The sequence below is a fragment of the Lepidothrix coronata genome, unplaced genomic scaffold, assembly GCF_001604755.1.
Source record: "Lepidothrix coronata isolate B3197 unplaced genomic scaffold, Lepidothrix_coronata-1.0 Scaffold71, whole genome shotgun sequence".
Classification (NCBI taxonomy): Eukaryota; Metazoa; Chordata; class Aves; order Passeriformes; family Pipridae; genus Lepidothrix; species Lepidothrix coronata.
Genome location: NW_016690251.1, coordinates 265,939 through 285,213, shown reverse-complemented (window position 1 = coordinate 285,213; position 19,275 = coordinate 265,939). Strand labels below are relative to the sequence as shown.

The following is a 19,275-nucleotide window of genomic DNA, read 5'->3' as shown; positions in this document are numbered from 1 at the left end:
AAAGCCCGGCACCAGCAACCCCTTGGGCTGGGGCACACATGGGCCCCTGGCTGGGCGTGAGGCTGCCCCGGGGCTGCACCAGCAGCTGCAGGGACCAGGCGGTGGCAGCTGCTGGCCAGCTGGTGGCCACACACAGCTCAAGTGCCATTTGTTTGGAACCCTTGGTAAAGGCCGGGAAGCTGGGCATACACACTGCTGCCAGCAGCTGCTGTGAGGCTGCAGAGGGAGGTGAGACAGGACTTGCAGGGGGTCTGGGCCAACACAAGTTAGTGCAGACAGGGCAGCTCCAGCCAAGGTTTGAGTATTTCCAAGGCTGAAGCCCTCCCTCGCTCTGTGACAAGTTTTTCCTCTTATCCACTGGGAATTTCTTTGCTGCCACTTGCCCCCTTTGCCTCATGTCCTGTCAGCCAGCACCTCCAGGAAGCACTAGGCTCCCTCTGCAGATGGAGCTCAACTCCCAGCACAGCAAGCCCCCTTCCCTGAAGCTCTCCTCATTACCATGAGCTCCAGCCATTCTAGTGGAACGAGAGTGGTCCCAGCCCAGCTCACAGATGTGCTCCCCACTCTATCTGCAGGACAGTGTAACACCCAGCCCACCCAGGGGCTTGCAGGGACCTTTCCAAGCCTACAGCCACCATGAGCAAGCAACAACTTGAGGCCAGGCAGTGAATACCTAGTGCTAAAACCCCTGTATTTTATTCAGAGACTACATTAAGTCCAGGCCAGCTGGAGCAGCAGTGTGCTGCTGCCCTCCAGCCAGCGCCCCTCACTGGGGAGGGGCTGACACCCCAACAAGCAGCTGCCTCCAGCCCTGCGCTTTGCTGACAAACTGGATGCAGTTTGAGTCTTGCTCCCCTACCAATGCCCTGTCACCCATGGAGACACTCCTACAATTGCCCACAACTATGGGATTCAGCTTCCTCCCCAGGAGGAAGTCATCCATGCTCCCAGCAGCCACCATGTGCTGCACCAGATGTCCTCACACCCACCACCCTCCTGGCTGAGCAGTGCAGCATTTCCATCAGGCTTTGGCTCAGGAAACTGCACAGCCACTATTTCCACCCAAGCTCGAAAGAAGGAGGCCCAGGAGGCATCAGAGAAGAGCCTGTGGGTGCCTTTTTGGGCCTGTTCTCATCACTCCTCCAGTCCCAGCTTTGCTGAGCATTAGCAGGCTGCAAACTTCTGCTGGATGAGTCTGTACCTGAGCAGCTCCTGCTCAGAGACTGATGGCTGCAACCTCGCAGCAGCCTGCAGAAAGTCTTCCATGGTCAGGATCAGAGCAGAGCTCTCAGTATCCAGCCCTGCATAAGAGAAAGAACAGGAAAGGGCTGAGAGACAAATGCAGGGGTGGCTGGCAAGATCCAACAGCCCCACTCTCCAGCCACCAGAGACTGCAATGAAAACCTGTCTCACTCCTTCCCCCTGAGGCCAAGCACTGGAGGTGATGACCACATCTGTAGAAACTGCCTGCCAGCCAATAACCCAGAGCCCAGCATTGTGGTTCCAAAGCTGACGAGGGCCTTCTCACATAGCAGTGGTAACTCTCCGCTCTGCCCCTGCGCTGGGCTGCTCCAACACGTGGAACAAGTAAGGGCAGGGCTCCTACCTTCCTCAATCCATTCCACCTTGCGTTTGACAGCGCACATCATGGCATCTGAGCACAGTGCGTAGATGTCGGCTCCTGTCAGCTGAGCTGGGCATTTTTCTAGGATGGTGGTGAGATTCACAGAAGGATCCAGTTTAAACCTGCCAAGAGAGAAAAATGCAGGTGTAAAAGCCACATAAAAAACAGACCAGGAAAGCTGTGACAGCCAGTGTGACTGGGCAGGAAGAATCAGAGTACTCATGTTTAGCTGCTTCTGGACTGTGATCTGCATGCTTAAAAAAAAAAGTATTAAAAAAAAAAATCAAAGTTTATTGGTTTTTTTCAACATAGTCACCTCTCAGAAATTTCCCTGCAGCAAGGTCTTCTCTGCAGAACCAAAGGCAAATTTGAATCACAGCATCACAGCACAGCATGGTCTGTCTGGGTTGGAAGGGACCTTAAAGATCATCTGGTTCCAACCCCCCGTCATGGGCAGAGACACCTTCCCCTAAATGAGGTTGCTACCAGCCCCATCCATCCTGGCCTTGAACACTTCCAAGAATGAGGCACCCAAAATTTGTCTGGGCCTCTCTGGTTGTGGGTACCTGTTAGGAAGCACAAAGGATGCATGGAGCAGTCTTGGAGCCATGGTGCAGGATGAACTCTCTAGAACACCATCTGTTTATGCACTTGGTGCTTGACTTCTCATTTAGATAAATTAAGTGCTCTGCATGCCTGGGAACAGCCTACAGCCAGGGTTGCGTAAGAACATGTTTAATTACAGACAGTACAAACCACTGTAACACCAAACCATCCCATCAGAGCCATGCTGCAGACAGCGAGCCTCCTTCAGCATGACCAGCACACTGACAGTGGGCACAGTTGCCAAGACACATGGTGTGACAAGCTGCTCACCACCAGCCCACACCCTTGCCTCTCCTACTAACTTATTGTCACAGGCAGCAGCAATCACAGCTATCCATGACAGAGTCCCTGCAGAGGCAGAGTCACAGCCACTCACCAAGCTGTGGTGGGTGGTACCTCTGCACTTGAATCCAGGGCTTGCCTCTTCTCCCTTAAGAAATGCTCTCAAGAGCTCAGAGCAGCTGAGGAAGCAGCCAAACCCTGCTTCTCAACAAGATCCCACACAATCAGAGATTGGAAAGACACATGGAGCACATGCTGAACACCCCTGAGCATCACAGGAAGAGAGGCAGTGTGATGAATGGAGCTGCCTTCACCCTTGGATCTGCAAAACAGCAGGGGAATTCTTGCAGGATGCAAACGGGAGCTTCCTGCCATCCAGCTGCACTGCAGTCTCATGGCACTGTTCAGATTTGGCTGAACTCCTCAAGAAGAGCATATGGGGACAGTGGCTGGAAAACTCTACTAACCACTCCACTTGGACAGCCAGGCTGAGCTGCTCCCACCTTGTAGAAAAACCAGTCCTAATTCTGCTTCTGGAAGTTGCTCTATTCTCTTCTCCTACCTGCTGGCTGTGGGTCAGTGACCGCAAGCGCTGCCCAGAGCTCTGACATGAAGCCAAGCTGGAGAACACTAAGCATCAACCCTAGGAAGGCTGTGACCCATTGGAGGGTTGTGGAAGCCTGCTGGGAGAGCACAGGGTCACTCACTTCCTGGTGACGGCACTCAGCACCTGCAGCTGCGACTCCCGGTCTTCGTTTATGCCCACATAGACCAGCTTGTCAAACCTGTCAGACAAGAGAGGACAATCAAGAACAGGCCAAGGCAAACCTGCCTTGTGTTCAGCCCAATGCACCAGGAACTGAAGGGTGGCCCCGAGACAGCTCCTTTTGCTGCCAAGTTCATGGATGATACAAAGCCTGGGGAGAAGCAGTCAATGTGCTGGAGAGCAGGGCTGCTCTCCAGAAGGACAGGGGCAGGCTGGAGAAATGGGCTGACAGGAACCACGTAGGGTCCAACAACAGCTGATACACAGTTCTGCCCCAAGATGGGCAAGACACAGGCTTGAAGACCACCTGGGGGGCAATTCTGCAGAACAGGCCAAGGGGACCAATTCTCCATCAGTCTGGTGCCACAGCAGGTCCCTTATTGCCCTGCTGTGCTGTTAGGGCAGTAAGCCAGAGTGGTGGGGAGAACGGCTGTGGTATCTTGTGCTGCTGCTACAGCCACAGGCACTGGCCTCCTCTTGGCTTCCTATCTCCCTCATAAGCCAGGGCCAGGGACCTTTAGGAACAATCTCTGGGGAAGGAGCATGGTGGGGACACAGTCCATCCAGCTCATCCCTGCCTGAAGAGCTCTGGGAAACTACCCTGGAGCGAGGGTGGGTAGGATGTGACATACCTGCCTGGCCGGAGCAGAGCTGGGTCCAGGAGGTCAGGCCTGTTCGTGGCTCCAATGACAAACACATCTCTGGTGGAGTGAAGGCCATCAAGCTCTGCCAGGAGCTGTGAGACAACTCTGCAGGGAGCAAGACAGGATGCTCACAACTAGGCCTTGGCAAGTCACCCACTGTCTTCCTCAGCCAACAAGGCAAAGAAGAAGAAGCGACTCCACTGGCAGGTCCATTTCTTGGACTTCAGCTTCTGTTTCTCCTCCCTAAAGAGCCCTGACAAAGCTATCCAGAATTCTCTGACAGCAAGCATGTGGGTTCATTGCATAGTGAGTCCAAATCCCTGATACCCAGACAGTCCTTCAGGTCTGTGCTCAGCTCTGAACCCTTTCAGTATGGCCACAGGAGCTTATACTTGCTATCTAACATTGGCAACACAGACCAAACACAGACAGGCTTGTATGGTTGTGGCTGAAGTTTCCCACTCATATGTGCTGGCCAGTTCTAGCTGTCCTTGCAATGTGGTACTGCCCAGCAAGTCCAGCTGCCCAGCAGTCCATGCCAGGGACATGCTGGCAGGCCAGCCATGCTGCCAAACAGTCACTGAATCACTGAATGCTTTGGGTTGGAAGGGACCCTAAAGATCAACTAGTTCCAATCCCCCCACCACAGGCAGGGACACCTTGCACTAAACCAGGTTGCTCAGGGCCCCATCCAACCTGGCTTTGAACACCTCCAATCCTCAGGTCAGTGAACAGCACATGTTGTAGATCTAGTTCTGCAGCCACGGGGCTTAAACTGGTCTGTCAAACATGGTATTCCAGTGCTACACAGGCCTCCTGGCACAGGGATATCTCCACCAGGTTCTGGGATCAATGAGCACCACACCCAGTCCATTCCAGAGCTGGTCTTATGTGTGTGTGAAGCTGGATGCCAGGAGCACATGATGTCACTGGAAAATTCTGCAGAACCCCTCATGGACAAAGAGAAAGACTGGATGGGGACTACCAGCTCACCAGAAGAGGCTTAGGGGAAATAACCCTATTTCTGGGTATATCTCTAAGCTGTATATACTTTGCTTCTACCAGAAGCAGCTGAAAGGTTTCCCAGTGCACTGAAACAGGAGTTAATAGGAGGAGAGCACAGCAGGGGTGTGAAGGATGACCGTGGAGAGACCAAAGGGAGCACCTGGCAGCCACAAAAGCAGATGGAGGAGACTGTCTTAACCAAATGTTTGCACAACAAGATTGGGCAATTGGGAACCTAAAGCAATGCAAACAGCAGTACTAATGTTCAGAGAGAGGAAACAGGCCATGTTCCCTTAAGGGAGCTGGGAGGGGAAAAAGTAGAGAAAGAGAAGTGGGATGGACTCTGCCCCACAGCTGAGGCAGGTATGCTGCTCTCCCAAGGACACGTGATGCTCACTTACCTATCCATGACACCCCCTGAATCTCCGCTTCGCCCACGACTGGGGGCCAGGGAATCCAGTTCATCAAAGAAGATAATGCAGGGAGCAGCTGCCCTGGCTCTGGCAAACACTGGAAGGAGACAGCACAAAAGGTGAAAAAGACCTGGAGGAGCAGTCAAAAACAACAGGACCTGCTACTCTCCCAGCAGGGAAGAGTTATGGATGGAAACCTGATGCCCACTCTATCACCACCAACAACTGCTTCTGCCTGAGTGGCTCAGTAGAGCAGGGACAGGCAGCACCCAGAAGGATGGGCCCCTAGGCTCAGCTGTGTCTCTGAGAGGCTTCTGTCCCGTTGGGAACACCAGGGACAAGAGCAACAGGAGCAGAGAGCAGGAGGGCAAACAGCAGCAAGGCAGGGAATGGACTGGGTGTAGGAGACAGTTGGGTACATGCCCTGGCTGAGAGCTGTGGGTGGGAGTTGAGAAGAGGGGTTTAAGCACTACGTCCTTCCCTTCAGCACTACAGAAGAGCCCAGTCTTCCCATATGCAGAAGCAGAATGTATATCCTTACCATTGCGCACATTCTCTTCGCTTTGCCCGACATACATGTTGATGAGCTCTGGCCCTTTCACGCTGTGGGGCAGAGAGAAGAGGGAGCCAGTTAGAGGATGCCCATCCCCTGCCAGGAAAAGTCAGTCCTATTGTGTGACCCCCCTCGCTCTTCACCTAAGGAACGTCATGGTGCATGTTGTTGCCACAGCTTTTGCCAGCAAGGTCTTCCCTGTCCCTGGAGGCCCATACAGCAGCAGACCAGAGCGGCACAGACCCAGCGACAGCAGCTCTGGGTGCTCCAGAGGCAACTGGATAGTGTCCAGTATCTCCTTCTTCACCTCTTGTAGCCCACCAACATCCTGCCAGGACACCAAGGGGATCTGCCAAGAGAGGGAGAATCCTTGTCAGCACCTCTTCCTGAGCCCCGAGCATGCCTGGGCAGCTCTTGCTCAAGTATCCAGTATCCACATTTCTCCACTTCCGAGCTTTGCAATAGGGAAAACAAACTGCACGCGTGCCCAGCCATGCTGCACTCACAGCATGCACCTCATCTCCAATCCTCCATCACACCTCATATCATCTGTCAGCAAAAATACCCTAGGGAAAGTATCCAGCAGGGTTGCCGGCAGCTTTGTGGGGGACAGTCCTGCTGCAGACAGCCCTTAGGATGCATGAGGGAAGGTAAAAATTAAGAAAGAACAAAAAATTAAAAAAAAAAAGGAAACCTGGACCTAGCAATTATGAGCTACTTGTGTTCAGGGCATCTTGCCCACCAAGGCAATGAGACTGTGCAAGGGCTTCACACCTTCCAGAGTAGCAGAATCTGGGCTGCCAGGACTTCTGTGATGTAAATGAGGGTGTGAGAGACAGGCATCCTGTAGGACAGTGTACGGAACACTCGCTGCTTTGGAAAGGGGAGATGCAAGAGCAAAGTCCATGTATGCTGACAAGAAATAGATAGGGATAGGGTCAGCTGCAGACACACAAGGGTCATGGCAAATAGAAGAAAGACAGCAAACCTGAGACGGGTAAGCCATGCCACTTTGGTTATTTTGTGCTGAGCAAAACAATCCTGGAGGATACTGCTGCTCTTCTCACAGCTTTAGAAATAGCTGGAATGCCACAGTCTGCATGACACATCCTCCTGAGAGGCAGAGCAGCTCTCCTGGGAACATGCAGAGAAAGCAAAGCCCCAGAACACCTCCTGCCAGCTGCTGGCTGGGTGGGGAACAGCTGCCAGCACAAATGGGGAGTTTAAAAATAGGCTAGGGCAAAATTCTTTCCCCCTCAGAACAAAGATTTCCAGAAAAGAAACCTTTTAAAGCAAAAGGTCACAGGCACTACTTCTGCAGTGCCAATGAATGGAAGAGCTGCCCTCTCCTCTGCATTCTTTCTTATACTGCCTCACTAGAAAGAGCTCTACAGACATCAGCACAGGAGCTGGAAAACTGCATCAAGGTTGTTTTCAAGGGAGCATGCTGTAAGTCTAGGACATGTTGCAGACACTGCTAGCAACTGGAGGTTTGGAATTAGTGTTCTCTAGAAGGCTCGAGCTTTAACTGCAAACAAATATGTGAATAACCAGGAAATGCAAGCAGGGAACTGAAGGCAATGTATGTTGAGAGTATCCAGGTCTGATAATGGGCTTTCTGAACTGCAACCAATTATTAAGAAATCGATAAAGGAATGTAAAATACAAACAAAATTAGCTCCCATTCACACAGCTCACTGCTGTGTGAATTATGGTTATTTGTCTCACAGCGAACTTGGCAAACACCTCAAATCAGAGCTCACTTCAGTTTCTAGTAAATTTATGCATTAATTAAGTGCTGGAGTAGCTCCTGGACGATGACATCAGCAAGGTGTTTTCTTGTTAGGGCAGACTGCAAGTGGGCAGCTGGGGAAGATGTCACAATAACTGCTCCAAGGCCAAGGTTTCCTGTCCTGTGCAGAGCTCAGTTGTTTTCACTCATGGGTGTGGAAAAGAGGTTCTGATCACTTTTCTTGGTCTTAATACCACATTACCCAGCAAAAACTGTCACCCCAAATGCTGTTTCCCTGGGTGCCAAGCAGCCAGAAGTGGATCACACCCCTCCTGAGAAGCTGACTTTGCTGGTTTTCTCAGATTCTCCATTTTGCTTTACCTGAAGAACTTCCAAACTCTTCAAACTGCTTGGCTGTCAGAAAAGCCCATATCAGTCCAAGCAACATCCAAGGCCAGGGATGGCTTTTCACATGCGGAAAAATTCCCTCACCAGCCTGTGCCACAGCTTCTCAGTTCCCAGAGGCCAGGTGGCTGGGGAGACCTCAGCGAGGCAGCCAGCCTGCAGCTGCCTTTGCCTCTTGCAAGGCTGAGCTGCACAGCTAGAACCCCTACGGCACCAGCCAACTGAGTGGTCTGCAATTAGTATGGCAAGGCCTTCCCTGCCAAATTCAAACCCAAGAGCCAAAAGCACTAGTGGGGGAAAGCCCAGAGGGGACTGTTTCCCATTCAAAGCTGGGGGAATACATGGAAAGACACAGCAGGAAGCAACATGCCAGGGCACAGCCACCTTGAGCCAACAGCTTCTGCAGAACCAACCCACTTCCTGTGCCCCAGCATCCTACCTTCGGGGCTCCCACTGCCTGTGAATGGGTGTCATGCAGCTGGTCCAGCGCAACACTAAAATCCTCCTCAAGCACTGGGAACCCAGCAGCGCAAAAATCTCTCTCCACTTCTTCACTCAGTCCGCCTGGAAAACTGGGGAAAGAAAAGGGAAGGACTCAGGCTCTGCCCCACTCCTGGCATTATTGGGCTGGTTGCAGCCCCTGCCCTCCCCCACCTCCTGCCCTCTTGTCTGTGCTACCTCAAGGCTTGGATGCGGGTACAAGCAGCTCGGCTGCTGTGGGACAACAAGGCACAGAAATCTCCCAGCACAAAGCCCTGTGAATGCAGAAACAAAGACCATCAGTTCAGCCACTGCTGAACCACAGCTCCATCTAGGCCATAAAAGGTGTATGGGGAAAAATTCTTTGCAGAGATGCTCTTTGAACCTCTGTGCCCTGGTTAAAGGCTCTAGCTTCTTTTTTTTTCTATTAGCTCTGTCTTGTAGCCGAGCTGAACATCAGACAGCACCTCTGCAAATGGTGTGGAGTCCTTAGGCTCTAGAAATCTGCACTTAAAGCTGATGTCTGAGGACCAGGATTAACCACTGAAAAAGTTGACTGGGCTGTGGGAATTAGCCCCTTTCTCTAAGGCCAGGTGTGGGAGATGGGCCCAGCACTCCCAGCCTGCCCATCTCCACATGCTGCTGTGGTTTCACTCACGGCAGTCCTACGGGCCAGCTTGGATAGGCTCACTTCTTTGCCCAGAGACAGACTAGCAGTCAGCATGCTCAGCATCAACCTCCTCTGCTCTTCTGAAGGGGCTTCAATTTTCACCTCGTGAAGGAAAGCACTCTGCAAGTCTGTAGGAACATCCTGGAGCTTGCAGGTTGTGCCAATCACCAGGACAGGATGGCTGTTGAGAAAAGGGGGACAGTGTATGGTCTCAGCTCTGTGGAAGCTTCCCTGTTACACTGCCATCATGTATGCCAACTCACTGTCCAATGGCTAGGCCTTTTTCCAAGAAATACACACACACTGGCTGAAGTGTCTTGCAGCCACTCTCCTCCAGCTTGCCCTCAAACTGCTTTGTGAGCTCTGTCTCCAAGTCAAGGCCCTTCAAGTGATATCTTATTTCTTCACTTGATGTCTGCCACCCTGCTACTTGTCATCAGCCTCAAGATTCTCCTGCTCCAGCTCCCTTCTGGGGTCCCTGATACCCTTGGCATGTCTCACAGCAAACACGCATGGTTTGCTCATCTGAACAACTCAGGAACCAGCTTCAGACAACAAAGCTTCCTGACTGCCTCTGCCATTAAGCTGGAAAAACAAGGGACTTCTGAAGTAAACAAAACGAGTCTGGGAAAGACTCCACTAGAATAAAAATAAAACAGGATACGTTAGCAATCAGTTACCTTGAGGTAACAGTGACTGCTGCCCTAGGAATGGCAGAAGCAAACAACTACCTCAGATGCCCACAGCAAACATGCAGGGTCCATACCTCAGTGCTGGGTCTCTGTCCAGGAGCAGCTGCCTCAGAGTAGCAATGACCCTGGCATCCTCTCTCAGCCCATCTCGGTCTCTGCCAAGCACCTCGATGTCTTTCAGCAGGAGCACACACGGATGGTACTGCTGGGCCTGGGTGAAGGCCATCTGTACTTTCTCTTCTGTGGCTGCACTGGTATCACTGCACAAACTAACGCAATCGACCTGTGAGACAGACCACACAACACAGCCTGCAGAAGTTGCAACATGGACAGCTGGAGGACCAAGGATAATGTTCACTGCCACAAAGCCTTCCATGGGCAATTCACAGTCAAAGGAGATCTAAGTGGATATTTCCCAGAGGGACATTCAGGTCATATTGAAAATAGACACATTCAGGACTCTCTGGCATGGATAAATGGCTGTTTCTTGCTTTTCTGCAAGAGGTGGGGTGGACAGGAGGGTCTTATCAGAAAAAGGTGAGGCAAAGGGACCAGAGAAATCAATATGGTGGATGTCACGGCTCAGCAACCTTAGCTGGAAGGGATGGGAGAGCTGTGGAAGACAGGTGTCTTGGAGGAACAGTGCAAAGAGTAGAGAAAGAGACTCAGGAAACTGTTTAACACGTGATGCACAGGCTCAAAGTGCAAGAGGAAGGTAGAAGGTGAGGGTATGTGTCGGGGGGAAGTTATAGGTGGCTAGAAGCCCAGACACTGTTTACAAAGCAAACACTTGATGAAGTCATGCAAGCGAAGAGGTGACTGGTGAGCCTTGAACAGCAGCCTGAACACTGCTGGAAACAGGCACTGCTGCCTCCTGGTGCTGCAAGGTTGTGCAGGGACAGCCAAACCATCTCTGGGATTCCCTGAGCCACATCCCCAAAAAGGATGCTTGGAGCAGGGAGAACAGCTCAAGAGCAGACATAAAGGGTAAAGACAGGGACATAGAGCAGAGGAACTCCTGTGCTCCACATACTATAGAAAAAAAACAGGAGTTAGGGTCGTGGCAGGCCATATGGCAGCAGTATCTCTATGCAAGTACAGAAAGGCAGAGAGAAAGGACAAAAAACTGTTGATCAAGAAGTGGTAGAGATTAGAGTGGGGAAGAATTACTGTGTCCTGGTAGGACAGCAGACTGAACAGTCAGAGAAAGGGAAGAGCAGGCAGAATGGTATCATAAGCATTGCACTCAGTGAGAAAGGGAGGGGAGAATTTAAAAGCTGAGATAGGAGAATAAAATGGACAGCAAATACCTCTAGCTTCAATAGTAAGTGTGTTAGTCTTTAAAAGCAGCACACAAGGCCAAAACCAGAGTTGTTGCCTTGCACACACATCCCACTAGAACCTGAGGCCATCTGACAGGACAGGGCAGTGACAGAGTGCTCCCAAACACATCCTACACATGGATCTGAAGGTACTATGAAATCTCTGCAATCTTGTACTGGATCCCAAGAGCTATGGCACATCTGCAGAAAAGTCAGAGCTCAGGATCATGTCCAGATGAGCTGCACAGCAGCAGGCCAAGGCTGTATCCACCTCCTCCACTGACCAACTGTTACAGCTTTACTTGGATAGAAAAGAACAGGAAAAGAGTAATGTCAACTTAACAGGATCTAACTTCTAAATAGAAGAAGAAAACCCAAAAATTCAAAGTGCTTAGCTTGTTTTCTATGAGTTTACTCTAAAAATAGCCACCAAAAAAAGGAGCAAGCCTATAATTTCCTTCCACAAAAAAAAGCAACCTTCCAGCTCTATTCTTTTCATCTTTCCTCCTCTTCCACATCATTTCAGAAACTCTCCTAGAAAAGTCACCATGTGACTTCCAATCCTCTTACTTTTGCAAACATAACTCAACAGATTCAAGGAAATTAAAGCATTTGTGAGATATTCCCAGACTGTCAGAGTGAACAAAAGAGGCGTGCAGAAGGAAAATACCATTTTTAACACGTCTTGGTTCCCAGAACTTCCAGTGCTGGACAGAGACAGGTGCTAGACTTCATTTTGGCCATGGAGCTTACCCAGTACAGCCACAGCTGTAAGAACATGGGAAGGGCTGTACTGGTTCAGACCAAGAGTCCATTTAGCCCACTGTTTTGTCTCCAAGCATCACCACATGGGGCTGCTTAGGAGTAAGATCACATATAATCCTCTCCCCTAAGTAGTCTTCCAGGCACCTACCATTCCCTCCAAAAGGGATTTTCCCAGCCAGATGTGGTTTTGTAACAGTAGACTTCTCCTCCAATTACTCTTACCTACACAAAGAACTATCTCCTTTAGCTTGCCTGTACCCATTAACTTCATCTGACAGCCCCAGGCCTCATGCTAGCACAGAGAAAAGTGAAAACTTTCCACTCTCTGCTGACTGCTCAAGATCTTGTAAAAAACCTCTTTCAAAAAGATCTTGTAGAAGCCTCTATCAAACTCTCCCTAAATTCTTTATTTTTCAAGCTGAAGGGCTTATTCAGCTTTTCACCACACAGAAACTGGTGTAGACCCCTGATCTTCCACAGTGTCTTTCTCTGAATTTTTCCAGTTCAGTTTTATGCTTTTGTGAATGGGGACATCAGAACTGTGCATGATACTCAAGCTGTGGCAAGACATGGATCTGCACAGCAACAGTACCTACTCTCAAGTTTGTTTCCTAAAATGTGATCTGATTTTTGACATATATGGAGAGGAGAGCACAAGTTTTCATTAAGCCATTGACATAAACCCAAATTCTTGATATTGACAGTCAGCTTGAAATATATAATTTTCTATATAAAACCAATTACAGGGAATTTTACCTGCCACTTCACTGCTCAGTCACTTTGTCTCATTAAAGTTCTCCTCTAGTACAAGGACAGTCTATCTTCCTTTTCTCTTATCTTTAATAACTTGTTAATAACTTAGTTATCAACAAACCATCACATCACTGTTCACCCCCTTTCCCAAGCCACTTCTGACCTCTCAGTGCAGATGCCTGCAGAGCTCTGCTTCTGATTGTGAAGACTCACCAAATACTCCCATCCTGCTCCCAACCTTTAACAGCACTCAGATCTCTCCACTCCTCCATTTCCCAAAGAGCATTTTTTTCATGGCCATCTCAATACAATCTGTGCAGTGGCCTCGTGTTGTGGCACAGTGTCCCTCATGTACCTCCACAGCAGATGCAACATTTCCTTATCTTGTCTGATTCTTTCTTTCTAAAGAAACCTCATTTTGATGTCATTCCCCCTTCAGAAGCCAAGTACTGCTATGGAAAATTTGGGGTCTTTTTTGCTCTTGGCAGGGGTGGGGGGAGGGTGGTCAGTGTGAACACAGTTACAGGGCAGCTCATGTACAGGCTGAGAGATTTTGAACCAGGTCTGGCACACATGCTGACACAAAACCAAGGGCTGCTTTTACCAATGGCTGCTTTTCTTTTCTAGCCTTCCTACCCAGATAAAAAAGATCTCAGCATCATCTGTGCCTCACTTTCCAACATGCATTTTGCCCAACCTATGCAGGGACAATTGAAAACAAACACCCAATGCCAGTGCAATTCCTGCTCTCATCACATCTCCAATTCAATTCCAATTCTCCAATCTCAGTATATTTTAGTTCCTGCCACCCACTAGGGTACAGTTTCAGCTCAACACCCTGTCAAACGACAGGATATCAGTCTGCTGAAACACAACTGCGTATGGCAGTACTTGTAAAGTACATCAGCCTGACAGCAACAATAGCAACAGTCAGTGAAGAAAGGTACAAATGCATGCCCTGGACAAAAAAAATCTCTAAATTACTGATTCTGGAGCACTGCAGGGTACACTCCAGAGGAAACATCTCTTTGTGCTTATGCTCGAGCTGCGAAGCTCAGCATACTCAGACTCCTTTTGTCTGTGTGTACGCATGAAAGCAACTCCTGGGTAGGCTCGTGTCATGGCTGCAGCAAGGGTGTTGGTATGCCTGACTTAAAGAACATTTCCATAACTCTTTGTATGTTGTAAATCCACCCATCAACTGGCGACAGGAGGAATTACCTTGAAGATGTGGAGGTTGAGGCAGCTACACGCAGCTCTGACAGCCATCAGTTTCCCGCTGCCGCTTGGCCCCGAGAGGAGAACGCTGGTGCTGCTGCTTAGAGCACTTACCCTGTAACAGACAGGGAGTTTTTCCAGTGACCAGGGAAAACTGACCACAGTCCCACCTCTTCCAGGGCTCATTAGAAGGAATTCTAACTAACCGACTGTTTAGGTGAGGACGAAGAGCATCACAGAGCTGCTTCACAACATCAGAAAGTCCAGCAGGAGACAAACTGCTCCAAAACTCATGGCTGCTATAGGCTGGGGCAGATGGGACAGTGTTGTTTGTTGAACCCACCTGTGAGAAAGGAAAAATAGCTCTGTGGAACATCACCCAAGTAAAGACAGGTACCAAGCGACAAAGTCTGTCCTGAAATGCCATTTTTCAATGGCAGGAGACATAAGCCTCCCCAGGTACATTCATCATCCATAGTGCAGTCTCAGCCTCCTTATTTCCTGTACACCCTCCCTGCTCTCTGCTGACATCTTACCAGATAAAGAGAAGTGTTCTGGGTGTCCACCAGGTAACCCTCAGAGTGCTCGCCTTCCACCATGCCTAAAATCTTCTTCACTTTGAAATAAAGCTCTGGCCACCTAAGGGAAAAAACAAGCAGTCTAAATTGCTGAGTGAAGATCTTGAAGGCAAGAACGGTACAGTTGTCAAGAAGAAGACAGCTGAAAAGAACAGGTAAGCAGAGATACTCTGCCCTTCTCACAGAACCCACAAGGATACCTTATGGATCCTGCTGGGATCTGGCCAGACAGACCAACAGTACTGTCAACAAATACATCTTCTGCTGGTGGCTTCAGTGCACAAGTACAGCTGTACTAACCTTATTGCATCTACCTAAGAGCTCAAGACATTCTCTTTTCTGCCATCACTTTCTTCATCACAACTCCACAGATTCATCTGCAGCGTATAAAATCTTACAGCTTATGAAAGTCTTCTCTGCAGGCCACAGTCTAGGACTCACCCAAATACCATGAGAGCCTTACAAGCATCCTGCCCTGGACTGGAACCGAGTAGTATTGTAACATGACTCTGGTGCATCCTGCATGAATGGTCCAAGGCAATTCCTTGCACTGCACGCCTCAGTTAACTGTGCTAGTTCCCTCAGGGACACAGTTGAAGCATTTACATTAACATCGGCCAAATGTCACTTCGAGCACCTCTACTCTGATGCAAAGGTGACCTTCTCCCATTTAGCACAGAAGCATTTCAAAGCCATATGAGCAAAACCAAGAAAGGCAGAACTGGTGGCAAACAGAAAGTTATTCTAACGTGAACTCCAAGGGCTTATATTCACATTTTGATGTTTGCCCGGCTTCCACTTAGCTTTCTTTTATGTGGCACTGACTGTCCTCAGGCCACCCCTTCCTCTTCACTCTTTATCCCCATCAGTTTCTGTACCTCTTTTTCTCCTTTCTTCCCTTCACGAGTGAGCTAACACTCTTAGCTACAGCCCTCCATAATCCAACGAAAACACTTCCCTCTTCCCTGTAAATTAAGAGACAGATAAACACTCAACTCCAGGGACAGATCAGAATGGAATAAACTGTCTCAAGAGAGTCAATAGTGGAAAAGTATCTTTGCTCTTCTGGTATCATGTAGTAGAGCCACAGTTTGTTGACACCTACCTTAGGAACTTGTCTGCATTTGCTTCTATAAATTCAGTATTTCCAAATGTTGGAACACACAGGATGTCTCCTTCCTGGGCCAGCCTACAAAAAACCACAGAGTTTCACTGGTGAAAGAGAGTAAATCCTTCTGGTAGTGTGTCTTCCCTGCCCTGTATCACACGTCTTTCTACAGAAAAGAATGTACCAATTCATACCTACTCACTCCTTGCCTGTAAATAAATCTATCAATAGCCACTGAAAGATTTGGCATACACTGGATGAGAGCAGGCACACCCAGACTACTAAGGGGAGCCTTCTGGGAATGGTATAGAAGATGAACATCCTTAGAGTGTCTCATCCAGACAAAACATCCTCCTTATCCATGGAACAGCTGGGTATAATTCCAACAGATAGCCTTGACAGCCAAACAAATGATACTTGTGTGCAGGTGTCAGGAGAGAAGATGGCAACATATCCAACTTCCTGACTACTCCATTCAAAGCTGAGAACCGAGATTACAAACATGGCCCAGAATGGAGGTTTGTGGGCAGCACTTGCAAGCCCTTGTCACTGGATGGCAGATCACGAGGATACTTGAAGATGACTTCCGAAGGACAGGACAAGAGGTGTTGCATGCAAGTGGAACACACTCATTAGAAGATAGTTCAAGGTGATATCCTAAAACTACACAGCACCTGCACTGAGGATGCTGATGATGCACATCATCAGTGTGTGTCAGATCTGGGTGCCACAAACACACAGCAAGAGTGTATCTCATGAGTATGCCCCACGAGCAGACACACGTGTCCACCCCACAGAGCTCACCGGGGCGTTTCGAAGTGCCTGTAGAGCACGCGGCTGTAGCCTCCCTGGGCGCAGTAGGCCGGCGAGCAGATGATCTCAAGGTGTAGCTCTTTGGCGAAAGGAGGCACGGAAAGCACAGAGCGGCTGCCCTTCCCATCCGCCGCGCCGGTCCTTTCGTACCTCTGCAGAGGGGACGGGCCGAAGCGTGAGCCCCCGCTGCCGCCGGCCCGCTCCCCGGGGTGCCCGGCCCCGGCTCACCTGCAGGCGAAGGTGGGCGGCAGCAGCGGGGTCACAGCCCAGGTTGAAGGCCAGGACGGGGTCCAGCAGGGCGGCGCCGTCGGCCGGGCAGCGGCGGGCGGCCCGCGGGTACTCCCAGGGCGGCGGCCGGGCCAGCAGCGCCGCCAGGTGCTCGCGGGCCGCCCCCTCGGCGCCCACCCGCACCCACTCGCCCTGGAACAGCCCCAGCGCCAGCAGCCCGCGCCGGCTCACCCACACCTCGGCCCCGCCGCCACCGCCCGCCCCGCCGGGCACCGCCCGCAGCCGCGGGCCGGCGGCGGCGGTGGCGGCGAAGCGGGAGACGAGGGGCGGCGCGGCGGGGGCGCGGCCGCGGGCGGGGCCCGGCGGGGCGGGCGGCGGCGGGGGCGCGAGGGCGGTGCGCGTCCCGCTGCCCAGCAACCCCTGGAGCGCCGGGCGCGCCTCCAGCACCAGCGGGCCCGGCCCCGGGCCCGGCCCCGGCAGCGCCTCGCCCCGCCGCGCCAGCACCGCGCCGCCCGCCGGCCGCCCCGCCCGCCCCGCCGCCCCCAGCAGCACCCAGGTGAGCGCCGGAGGGCGCCGCACGGGCCACACGGCCACCCTCCGGCCCGCCGCCAGCCCCAGCCGCCGCAGCAGCGCCCCGCGCAGCCACAGCTCCGCGCCGCGCCGCCCGCCCGCCTCCAGCGCCACGGCGCTCAGCAGCACGGGCTGCGCCCCGCCGCGCCCCGCCGGCCGCACCGCCAGCACCAGAGAGCCGCCCCGCCCGCGCAGCGCCGCGCACAGCGCCGGCGGCGCCAGCAGCAGCGCCGTGGCCGGAGCCAGCTCGGCCGGCGGCGCGTCCAGCGGCCGCAGCACCGCCACCGCCATCGCGCCGCGGGCACGGAGCCGGGGGCGGGCCGGGGCGGAGCCCGGCGGCCGCCCGCCCCGCTGAGGCCACAGAGCGGCGGCGCAGAGCGGCTCTGGAGGGTGAGGTGTGCAGCGCGCCCGAGCGGCTTCGCTCCTACACCTTCTCCGAGCCGTGTCCGTGGCAGCGACACTCCGTGACGCTGGCCCCGTCCTCCCCAGGCTCCAGCAGGTCTGCAGCCACAGGCTGCGGGAGGTGGGAGAAAGGCGGAATGGGGCCAAAAAGGCGGGCGAGGCTTTTGCTGCTCCGCCGCTCCCGCGAGTCTCACAGCAGTGTGGAGTTGGAGGGAATTGGCACTCAGGGCAGAGCAGGGTGCCCTCGCCAGTGCGAGCCTCGTGAGACGTTGTGGGCTGAATACGTGCCTTTGGCTTAGAAGAATGCACTTGTATTGGTGCTAGTGCTGAACTAACCTTGGATATCATAGAATTGTAGAATATCCTGAGTTGGAAGTGACACATCAAGATCATCAAAGTCCTGTTTCTGCCCGTGCCAGGACAACCCCAGTAATTACAGAGAATGCCCGAGAGCATTGTCCAAACACTCCTTGAACTCTCTCAGGCTTAGTACTGGGACCACTTCCTGTGAAGCCTGTTTCAGCACCCAACCACCCTCTGGGTGGAAAACCTTTTCCTAATATGCAACCTAAACCTCCCCTGACACAGATGCACAACCATTCCCTCGGGTCCTGTCACTGGTCACCACAGAGAAAAGATAGGTGCCTGCCGCTCTGCTTTCCCTTGTGAGGAAACTGCAGATTGCAATGAGGTTTCTCCTCAGTCTCCTCATCTTCAGGCTGAACAGACCAAGTGACCTCAGCCTTCCTCTTATGGCTTCCCCTCTAGAACCTTCACAGTCTTTGTAGCCCTCCTTTGGGTGCTCTCTAATAGCTTTAATATCTTTCCTATATTATGGTGACCAAAACTGCACACAGCCCTCGAGGTGAGGCCGCACCAGTGCAGAGTACAACGAGACAATCACCTCCCTCGACCAGCTGGTGATGCTGTGCCTGATACACCCCAGGACACAGTTGGCCTATACCTGGAGCAGTCTGGAGACAAAGTCAGAGCCCCTGATCAGTGCCTGTTCCCTCAGCCAGAATTCAGCTTGCTCTGGGTAAGATGCTGCTCGTTATACAAAGTGTCTGCTCGTTATACAAAGTGTCTGCTGGTGATACAAGACGTGAGTAAAGAAATGCAAACCCCGTAGGATTCTTTAACTGTGGATCCAGACACCCCTGTGTGTCGCCTCACAGCTAGACAGGGGTCTGTGGGAATAAGGGGAAGAAGTGAGTATTCCAGTTGCCTCTAGGGCTGCAGCCAGCCTTTAGGCGTTCTTGGGCTGCTCGCCGTGTCCCACCGCCCCTCTCCACACGAGGGAGCGCTTACAAAACGTTCGTACTCACTTCCTAACCTCCCTGAAAATCCAGCCAGCGATTTGAGAGGATCCGGAAAAACAAAATGCCAGTTAGAAATGAATACTTCTAAGAAGTGTCACCATGAACATGCTTCTGCAAAGGCAGCCCTGCAGCCTTCTCTTTTCTGGGTCCATCAAGGGGACACCTCCTTGCAACCCCTAGACGTGCATGCCTGACAGTCAGCTTCCAAGCCAAGAGATGTCAAATAGTAGCATTTTATTTCTTTTCCCCTTTCCTCGTCCCTTCTTCCATGATTGGTTTGGCAGATCCTGTAAGTCCCTGGCTAGTTTGTGCAGTGAAAAAATC

General features: G+C 51.8%; 1 protein-coding gene across 1 annotated transcript; it reads right to left on the bottom strand.

Annotated features, from left to right (window-relative positions):
- Positions 1-652: 652 nt before the first annotated feature.
- Positions 653-17,518, bottom strand: PEX6 (peroxisomal biogenesis factor 6). The gene is made up of 18 exons (XM_017818760.1): positions 17,096-17,518; positions 16,658-16,849; positions 16,421-16,581; positions 15,614-15,697; positions 14,467-14,569; positions 14,137-14,273; positions 13,934-14,045; positions 9,947-10,155; positions 9,169-9,361; positions 8,709-8,785; positions 8,470-8,602; positions 6,037-6,242; positions 5,882-5,943; positions 5,329-5,437; positions 3,911-4,027; positions 3,220-3,297; positions 1,607-1,746; positions 653-1,301 (listed from the first exon to the last, which is right to left on the bottom strand). Exons 1-18 carry the CDS (start codon positions 17,516-17,518, stop codon positions 1,165-1,167), a joined length of 2,673 nt encoding a protein of 890 aa, XP_017674249.1. The 3' UTR covers positions 653-1,164.
- Positions 17,519-19,275: the final 1,757 nt, after the last annotated feature.

Bases quoted from the DNA above. Each gene is read 5' to 3' on its own strand.
- PEX6 (XM_017818760.1), bottom strand. From the start codon at position 17,518: ATGGCGGTGGCGGTGCTGCGGCCGCTGGACGCGCCGCCGGCCGAGCTG. The intron at 16,850-17,095 runs GCGCGCCCGGCG...GGGCTGTTCCAG, and splicing joins CGGGCCCGCTGGTGCTGGAG to GGCGAGTGGGTGCGGGTGGG. The intron at 15,698-16,420 runs GTGAGCTCTGTG...GGTTTTTTGTAG, and splicing joins AGGCACTTCGAAACGCCCCG to GCTGGCCCAGGAAGGAGACA.